At 38.5% G+C, this 8,990-nt stretch overlaps 1 protein-coding gene across 1 annotated transcript in view; it reads left to right on the plus strand.

The window, feature by feature from the left end:
• Window positions 1-459: 459 nt before the first annotated feature.
• LOC104072831 (solute carrier family 12 member 1-like) overlaps window positions 460-8,990 on the plus strand; it is a 16,813-nt gene continuing 8,282 nt past the window's right edge. Inside the window, exons 1-6 of the mRNA XM_009572422.1 lie at window positions 460-606; window positions 2,469-2,575; window positions 3,441-3,523; window positions 6,169-6,312; window positions 8,250-8,381; window positions 8,614-8,725. Coding sequence (XP_009570717.1) covers window positions 460-606; window positions 2,469-2,575; window positions 3,441-3,523; window positions 6,169-6,312; window positions 8,250-8,381; window positions 8,614-8,725 — 725 coding nt within the window. The remainder of the gene's footprint in view (window positions 607-2,468; window positions 2,576-3,440; window positions 3,524-6,168; window positions 6,313-8,249; window positions 8,382-8,613; window positions 8,726-8,990) is intronic.

Genomic DNA, 8,990 nt, shown 5'->3' on the forward strand with positions numbered 1-8,990 from the left:
ACCAGATGACCACTGGAAGAACCTGGTGACAAAGGCATTTGCACCTTTAATTGTATGGCAACAACCCTTTTCTCTTACTATTAGCAGACAGGAGCTTAACCATGTACATTTAGATCTGCTGAGACTTGTTTATGTAGTCAAGTCAGGGAGGGTCTTTATTCACTCTGAGATGCTTCATCATACCTTAGCTATGTTTCTAAGATGTTACAACCCATAGTAGTCCTTCTTTCTGTCAGAATCACTATATCTAAGTAGCATTAACAGCCTCAGCCCTCTCGAGCAGAATGTGAATTATGTTAGCAGCACAGTTCTTTTCAAAGGGCTGAATCTCTGTGGATCCTTTTTGGAAATGTATTTTTCTGACTCTCTCCATTCGCTCCCACAGCAGACTAGGTAACTCCTTCAAAATCACTGTGTGATGTATAATACAAAGCCTTCTTAATAATATTTTATTGTATCATGCAGGGACCACGCAAGCTGTGTGTTAAGGAAATGAACAGTGGCATGGCAAAAAAGCAGGCCTGGCTCACAAAGAACAAAAGAAAAGCCTTTTATGCAGCAGTGGCAGCTGACAGCTTCAGAGATGGAGTCAAAAGTCTACTTCAAGTAAGCTTTTTTTTTTTTACAGAACATATAGAAGAGTGTTACATCAAAGCATCCCTTTATGTAAAGCATTACTGTTTACTTGTTAGGAATTCCTATGTATATATGGATAATGTTATAAACAGAAAGGGCATTCTGGGGGTACATGTATTTATATTACAGATTATTTCATAAAGAGATCTAGTTCTGGGCTATGAAATTATGAGACAAGACAGACTGATTCTCTCATAAATGAACAAGACACTGCTATAAAAAAGGAGAGGCATCTACAGGGCAACATTTGAATGTCCCTGCAGCCAACACTTGATATACTTCAAATCAATTCTATTGTTTGGTATTATGCAGCATATTAAATATCTGAGAATATTTTTGCATTCATTGAAAACTGAAAATGTGTAATACATTTTCTGCAAACAGAGAGAAGGTCATCTAAATAAAAGAGTCTGCAATATTTTTCTATTACTCTAAGAATACAGCAGATCATTTCCAACAGTCCATTTAAAATGGCCTTAATGAAGGCACAGAGGCATTGTTTTCCCTATTTCCCATCTCCCTCTCTCTCTTACATATACGAATATTTAAATGTACAAGTCCTGAGGCAGAATGTAGAGAAAATTCCCATCCTTTGCACAAAATACACTGCTGAAAAGACAGTGCAAACTGAGACAGTAAGGAATTTACTGAAATACTCTGGGTAACAGTCATCCACTGGTAGCCTACCAGTGCTCTTTGTACACTTGCTGAATGGACAGTACAATTGAGCAAGATGAAATATTATTAATAAAGATCCCTTTGCACTATCAAAGCCTCACAAGAACACCTCATTGTCTCGGTAGCAGATCCTTCTGATGTTTTTGAAAACTGTTACAGTCTGATGATCTCTTCCTTTCCATTACTGCTTAAACACTATTGCCAAAGTCAACTATTGGACCACAAATAATTCCCTTCCAGCAAACAGAAGGATAACCATATCATCATTACTGTAAGCTAAGGACATCTGCATTGCTTTGCCAACCAATTATTCATTTCAATGTAAATAGTGCAGATGTATCAGTGCTACTCAAAAAACCCATCAAGGTTCCAACAGTTTTTATCTATTTCCTTTTTGCTAGTAGTAAAAATTGGCAAGTATAACAGCTTAATGAGCTGGTGTATTTGTGGGTCTCCTCCTGGAGGTTCCCAGACATTGAGTATTTAGATTTCTATAAAAATTAGGTTAGCTGAATCTAGATCTGACAACCCTTACTTGTTCAGGTTTTAACATCCAGGCTCAGTTTTGCAGGCAATCTAGTATCTTGACAAACCATTTGTTCTTCCTGTCTGTAAACTGTAATTTTATCTATAAAGCATGCTCAGCTAATTTTGGATAATCTTTTGGAAAGAATACAGCAAACAGAACAGCAACAGTTTCTAAGTTCACGGCAAAAAAAAAATTCTTAAGAAGATATGCCTTCTCTGCATATCTGAGGTGTTTTAAGAGACTTCAGACCCAGTTCATCATTGAGTATTCCAAATCTGATAAAAGCTTTATGCTATTATGTTAGAATGAGCATACAAACAGTGCTTGAACTCTCTCTTGATTCCAAGTTATTGAACCATTTTAATGAGAGCTTGTCAGAAGAAATGCAAATGAATGCTAATTTAGCAAAACTACATTTCTGTAATCTAAGATCATTTATAGTTGGAATGATTTAGAGCTAATCTTTCTGCTTTCTGCATGGGTATGAGCATGAAGGACATTCACGAAATGCAATCTAGTTGTAAGTGTCTCCAGAACATTACTTCAGTTACCTTTTGCCATTACTTTTCATTTACAGTAAAAGCATATGTGGGTACCTTCTCAAGCAGTGTTTTAATATTATTAGGCCTCAGGCTTGGGTAGAATGAAACCAAATACTTTGGTGATCGGATTTAAGAAGGACTGGAGAAATGCCACCGCCACGCAAGTTGAAAACTATGTGGGCGTTATACAGTAAGTCACACTTCAGCATCTCCTTTTTTACTCCTCTTAGACTAGATTAATATAGCATTTCCATACAGAATTTGACATGTAGAAACGATGTAAGAAAACACCTACAAATCTGGGTTCACACATGCTAGCTCTGTAACAGAAGTTTCTGCCCATTAAAAAAGGCTCCTTGGCTTCACACACCTAGCAAGATCTGCTTAGCAAACATCTGGCACTGTCAGAGCTGATGTGGCTTGACAATGCTACATAAAGAAGCTGCACTGCTGTCAGCAGTGCTTTTGCAGAACTGTATTTTCCCATTTTTAGTGGGCAGGAGCTCAGAGAAAAACAACCCTAATGTACATACTCAGGGAATAAGAGAACATCATGGAATTCTTCTTTTAAGCCTAGGAGACAGAGGAAGAGCCTTGCTTCAAATCTCATGTGTGCCTAATGCTCAGCAGCTCTGTGGTTTGGGATTTAGCCAGGAAAGGGTAATTTAGAAACAGGCTTCTCAGATTCTTGCTCAAAATTCATTTGTAAAGCTGAAGCGAGTTAAAGAACAACAAAATCTACCTGAGCTTTGTTGTTTCCTCAGAGAAGGGAGAAAAAAATTACCCAATGGCAACTTAGTTCCTAAAAAGTGTTGTCAGAAAGACCCATTTCAGAAATAGCCTATCTGTCCCTTTTTCTAAATGAGGGAAGAAATTTTATAGTACTTCACTTAATCTTGAGCAATTCCTTCTGCAATTTTACCTAGAGCAGCCTAGTACATGGCAGTAACACCTCCCTGTGAGCACTAACACTTTTACTGATCTGGACAAAGTAGCTTTCCTCGTTGACATACATGATGTGAAAGGATATTTCTTCTTTTTTTCTTTCTTTTCAGTGATGCCTTTGATTTTGAGCTTGGCATGATTATCGTCAGAATTAGCCAAGGATTTGATATATCTCAGGTCCTCCAGGTTCAAGGTATGTGGTGACTCAATAGCTGAATATCTATGCTGGTTACATGCTAAGCACAAGAAGGAATCTGACCGATACTCTTAGAGTCACCTTTCTGCTTTCTAGAATAGTCAGTCTGCTTTCTAGAATAGTTCCTACACCCGTAACTTCTACAGTTCCTCCTTGCTTCTGCAGTTTCAGTCCTGCCTGAAATCCTTGCTGAAGCACTGGCAGTGACAGAAGGAGGCCAAGTCTCACACATTAAGGGGCTGTGCACATCAGAGAACTCAACTCCCAAAGCACTTCCAGCACAGGCACATACTAAAGCAGTAAAATCATGCTGTGCCACAGCAACCAGTCACTCTGCAGCATGTTTCCTTCCTGCTCTTGGCACATCTTCCTCCTTCTGCCTACCTGAGATCTCTGGGACTGGCAGGAATCGGGAAGCTGCACTTTTGCTACCACCTCTGCGGAACGCTGGGGCCCAGAAAGTTCCCACCCATGTAGAAATCTGGAACCCACAGGAAACATCAGTGCTCTTTTTCACCTTTTTGTTCATTCTTCCTTAGGTTAGTGGTGCATATCTCAAGGGGAAAGGGAAAAACTTCCACCATACCACAACTGCTCAGGGAGACATGCCATCTGGGTGGAAAAGGTAGAGGGAGTCAGAGCATGCAGGCAGCTGACCTTAAGGGCTTCCAAGAGCCACATACAGTGATGGCCTTTGTTTTTCCTTTTCATCTTTAGGACACAGAGGTCTCACTGGTTCCTCAGGTACCCTGAGGAGGGAATGACTCCATATAAAAACCCCATCAGAAAAATTCTCTAGATTTTCAGTACAATAATTTTCCCACTTCTCGTAAGTTTGTCCACTTGAGCAGACAGATACAGCCTAAACCTGGACATTACCCCTAGCGTCCCTTTCCTCCTCAACAGAGAAATCTTTTGTGTTATAAATGAATTAGATAAAAATCTATAGACAAGGAACATAGGCAGGCATAAAAAGACTGGCGACTCTTTGCTGCCGCCTGCTGTAAACCTGCTCCAGCTTCTCCCCAGCTTCCCAGAGACACAGACTGCGCTCAGGACTGGTGGGGAGAACACCCAGAAAGGACATAAGTACCTTAGCTAATTAAAACCCAAATTAACTCCCCATTAAAAAGGATGGATTTTAGGATGAGGCAACCCTCAAAAACAAATCATGTCTCAGAATTAAAAGGTGCCAGAGACTCCCTTAAGAAACAAGGGTAGATGAATATTCACCAGCAGACTCTCTGGCAGCTTGACGTGCATGGAGAGCTACAGGGCAAAACTATGGGGACTTAAGAAAAAATTCCAAACTAATCATGCTTTTTTTCTCCCCCTTATTGATACCTCAAAGAGATCTGCCTGTCTCTTTGCTTGCTGTAAGTCAGAAACTGACTGCTCAGAAGATAGAGTCATTAGACCACCAATGAAATTACAGCAGATACCGACTTTGCATTCTTACAAACTAGCAAGCGTTCTCCAAGTGTTAAGACACAAGGAATCAGGAAGAATTAGGAACACGGGGGAGGGAAAAAAAGGAAAACCCTCAAATATGCAGAAATATTCTGAAGCAGATACAAAGTCTCTGTAGTGGAGAAAAAAAAAAAGAGATCATTGTATTCTATTATCTAGCATTCCATTTAACAGAGAAACTGAAATTTTAGTTTTGAGTAACCATTGAGTCACTATCATTATGTCTAATAATCAGAAGAACATGGCTGTCATGGATTCTAAAGTAAAAGTAATTATACTCTTTTCTGTTGGCAACTGAGAGTGCCAACAGAGCTAATAATGTCTACCTAGTGAGGGTTTGAGGTTTTTTTTAAACACAATGTCTTAAATGAATTTACCTCACTCTTAGTCCATGTATTACTCAAATAGAAGCTTTCCTTATGAAAAAAAGCTTTCTACAGGCAAATGCCTGTATCATATTAATTAGTGCCTCACCATAATATATTCCACAATAACACGTGGTACCTTTTTCTCAGCAAAAGTCTAATATTGCTAAGATTAAATCGTTCTTTTATATTACTGAATTTACAGAATTGGCTACTTAAATCTTACATCTTTGCAGCAAATGCTGAAAAAATTAAAACATTAAAAATATTTCAGCATAGAAACCAATGGCATATTCAGGATCTTTACATATTTCTGAGAATCTCAAAGTCCAAAGCCATGTGACCTTGTTCTTAGAATAGGAACCCAAGGGCTAGAACTTAATACATCAGCTTTCTCACTTTAGGAAAACAGCTTTCCTAATGTGTTTTCAAATTCTTGGGGAAAGAAACCAACCAAACAAATCCACAAACACAACTCAATAAATAGTATCTCATGTAACTATAAAATACAGTAATAGTAATTTGATCTGGAAGAGGAAATCTGAGAGCAGCTGAGTAGCACTTTAGTACACACCACTGCTGTAGGTGTGGGCACCCTAAGTTAGGGCTTCCAGAGATGAATTCAGCTTCCTCCTCCCTATTGGTTTGTAAGGAAAAAGCATGTTAAGAGTTTTTCCTCCCAGCAGCTTTACATTGTGTAAAAAGTACCACAACAGAAATTACTTCACCGCCATTATTTCAGTAAGTGATTTAATTTAAAACAGAAAGTGATGTGTTACCAGTTCCCTTTATTTTCCTAATATACAGAGGAATTAGAGAAGCTGGAACAGGAAAGATTGGCACTGGAAGCTACCATTAAAGAAAATGATTTTGAAGAAGGAAAAAGTGGCATTTGTGGATTCTTCAGAAAAGCCAGCACACTCAATATCTCAAAACATGAAACAAAAAAGGGTAAGTTCAAAAACGACAACTTCTCCCTGACCTTTCAATGCATCACATTTTCACCAATATGCAAACTGGACTTTGACTCCAAGGCCAAAACTCCTGAGCCACACAGAAGCCCCTGGAATAGGACCTACCCTGTCCAAACCTGCTTTGGTGGCCACAGCCTTGTCATGCAGAACAGAGTGAGCGTCCTCTGCGGGCAGGACACACTACCTCGTACAAAGCAACCATTTCCCCCCCCTCCCCAATTGCTAGATGAGCTTCCCAACCCAGCTTACGTTGAATTCTATTTGTCAAAAATAGCACATGGTTCTTAAAGTTTGAGGAATACAGAACAAGTTGGGTTTTGGTTTGTTGGTTTTTTTAATAGGGTGTTTTCAGTTTTTAAACAGAGGCCTTTTCTTCTCCTCTTTAAAGAAAACAGGAACATACGCACAATATTCAGGGAACAAGCAATCTCGCTTTACTCAACACACGCACACACAAACAAACCCAGTACCCAGCTGAAAAACAGGTAAAAATAGCACTACTGCTGTATATTCTAAGCATAATTTCATAAAAATGCACAAATGAAGGTAGTAAAAGTACTGAGAGTACCTATACAGCATGCTGTCAAATAACTAATTAACACATAACTTAAATGTATAGGTGATGAAATTAAATTACATTTCAGATATAGTAAAATAATACAGAAATACCGACAGAATTAAAGGTCTCATTTCACAATTGCTAGGCTGTAATGATAATGACCCACCTGAAGCCATGCTTGTACACAGACAAGGATTTTCAGACTTTTCACCTGCAGAGACTATTACATCTGGCTGTGCATGCAACTCCCACAGGTATAAAGATCTACAGACTGAAAACATAAAATGTCATTATTCTTTACTTGGCAGACTTCAGTTCATTTTGCAGGCTTCAGTAGAATACATTTTTATAACAAATACCACAAGAATGTGCACCCCTGTTTCAACTACCCTTTTCGATTTAGTTCAGAAAGGCATAAAGGAAATACATACTACTCACTTTGGCTCTATATATGAGATAGATGATGTTAATAAATATCCCTGCCTCTCCGTTTTGCTTATACATTCATCCTTCCCAGAGCTGTTGCATCTCCCAGCATAGATGCTAGAACTGTAGAGGAAACCCAATAACTGCTTTAGAACTATCCTGACCATACTCTAGAAATACAGGAAAACCAAACAAAGCATTTTCAGAACCTAGCACATCAGAGTAAATCCTCTAAAGAAGCCTGTCTGCTCCATTTAAAATACTGCTCTGACACAGTTTCTTTGAAATCATTGAAAGAGAAGCAGTAATAAAGCCACAGGCTTCAAAAGATGGAATGAGAGGAGATACTGTTAGTATAGGCAAGACTGTACCTTTTAAAGCCAGCCAAGCAAACAGCAAGATTCAAAGTTTATTTTCAATTAACAACGACCCTCTCAAGGATTGGGAAGTTGCCATATATGCTTGTTTTCTGCCTTCCAGTCTTAGCTTCACCTGTGCTCTCGCTGTACCCTGTTAGCTCTCTTTGTCCACCATTACTGTGCATTTCAGGGAGCTCTGTATTTTACAACAGGCAGCTGAGCTTGTAAATGTTGCAAAATGATGCCATTTACTTCTAAAAACTGTCAGATTGCTTTTTAAGGCCCCAGTGAATTTTAGGTTAACTAAAAAGATCTAGAGAACAAATAATCAGATAACCCTTTTCAAGATGTTATAATCTAGTGACAAAGATTACACAAGCTTTGGTTCCTGTGCGTATTGGTATATTAAAAGTCCACAGCATCTGCACTGTAAATTTTTTTCAGATTTAAAGTACAGAAATTATGTCAGAAAGTTCATTTTCCTCAAGCTTTCTCTTCACTTGGCTCCCTAAAGCTACTCGTTGCCTCACTTGTCAGAAATCCTTCCACATTTTTTCTTTCTCATTACAGAGAGCACCATTAACACAATACAGTCAATGCATGTGGGTGAATTCAATCAGAAGCTGCTAGAAGCCAGCACTCAATTTAAAAAGAAGCAAGGAAAAGGTACAATTGACATTTGGTGGCTGTTCGATGATGGAGGTAAGGAATTCAAGTAAGAACCGCAGGGAGAGAGATTTCTGTGTTACCAAATATAAAAACAGACTTGGGAACTTGTACAAAACTCTTTTCTTTTAAGATTATGTAGTCAATTTTCTGTCTGGTTTAAATGTTTTAAGATTAACTTACGTGCAACACTGCCAAAGTGAAGGATGGAATTTTTACCACACGATGTACTAATTTGATCTTCTTGCAATTTTGTATGTTCTTCCAGGTCTAACAATCCTAATTCCTTACATTCTAACTATCAGGAAGAAGTGGAAAAATTGCAAATTAAGGATCTTCACTGGAGGAAAAGTCAATAGGCTTGAAGAAGAAAAACTAGTGTAAATATAACTATATTTTTCTCACTGTTTAAAGAGTTTGAATTGATGCTGAATATAATGCATATACAGCAGGAAGCTGGGAATTTCTCAGCACAACTGGTTTGTTGTACTGTGGGCAGCATGAAAAAAAATTATGTACTTGATAGAAAGGTGTTGAGCTTATGGCATAGCCCTCAAGGCTCAGTGTAAATGGTGATTACCAAAGGAAACTCACATCCAGAAATTTTTCCCATTAATAGCTCATATTCCCTTCTCTAAGAAGAGC

The sequence above is a fragment of the Fulmarus glacialis genome, unplaced genomic scaffold (genome assembly GCF_000690835.1).
Source record: "Fulmarus glacialis isolate BGI_N327 unplaced genomic scaffold, ASM69083v1 scaffold46720, whole genome shotgun sequence".
In the NCBI taxonomy this organism is placed as follows: domain Eukaryota; kingdom Metazoa; phylum Chordata; class Aves; order Procellariiformes; family Procellariidae; genus Fulmarus; species Fulmarus glacialis.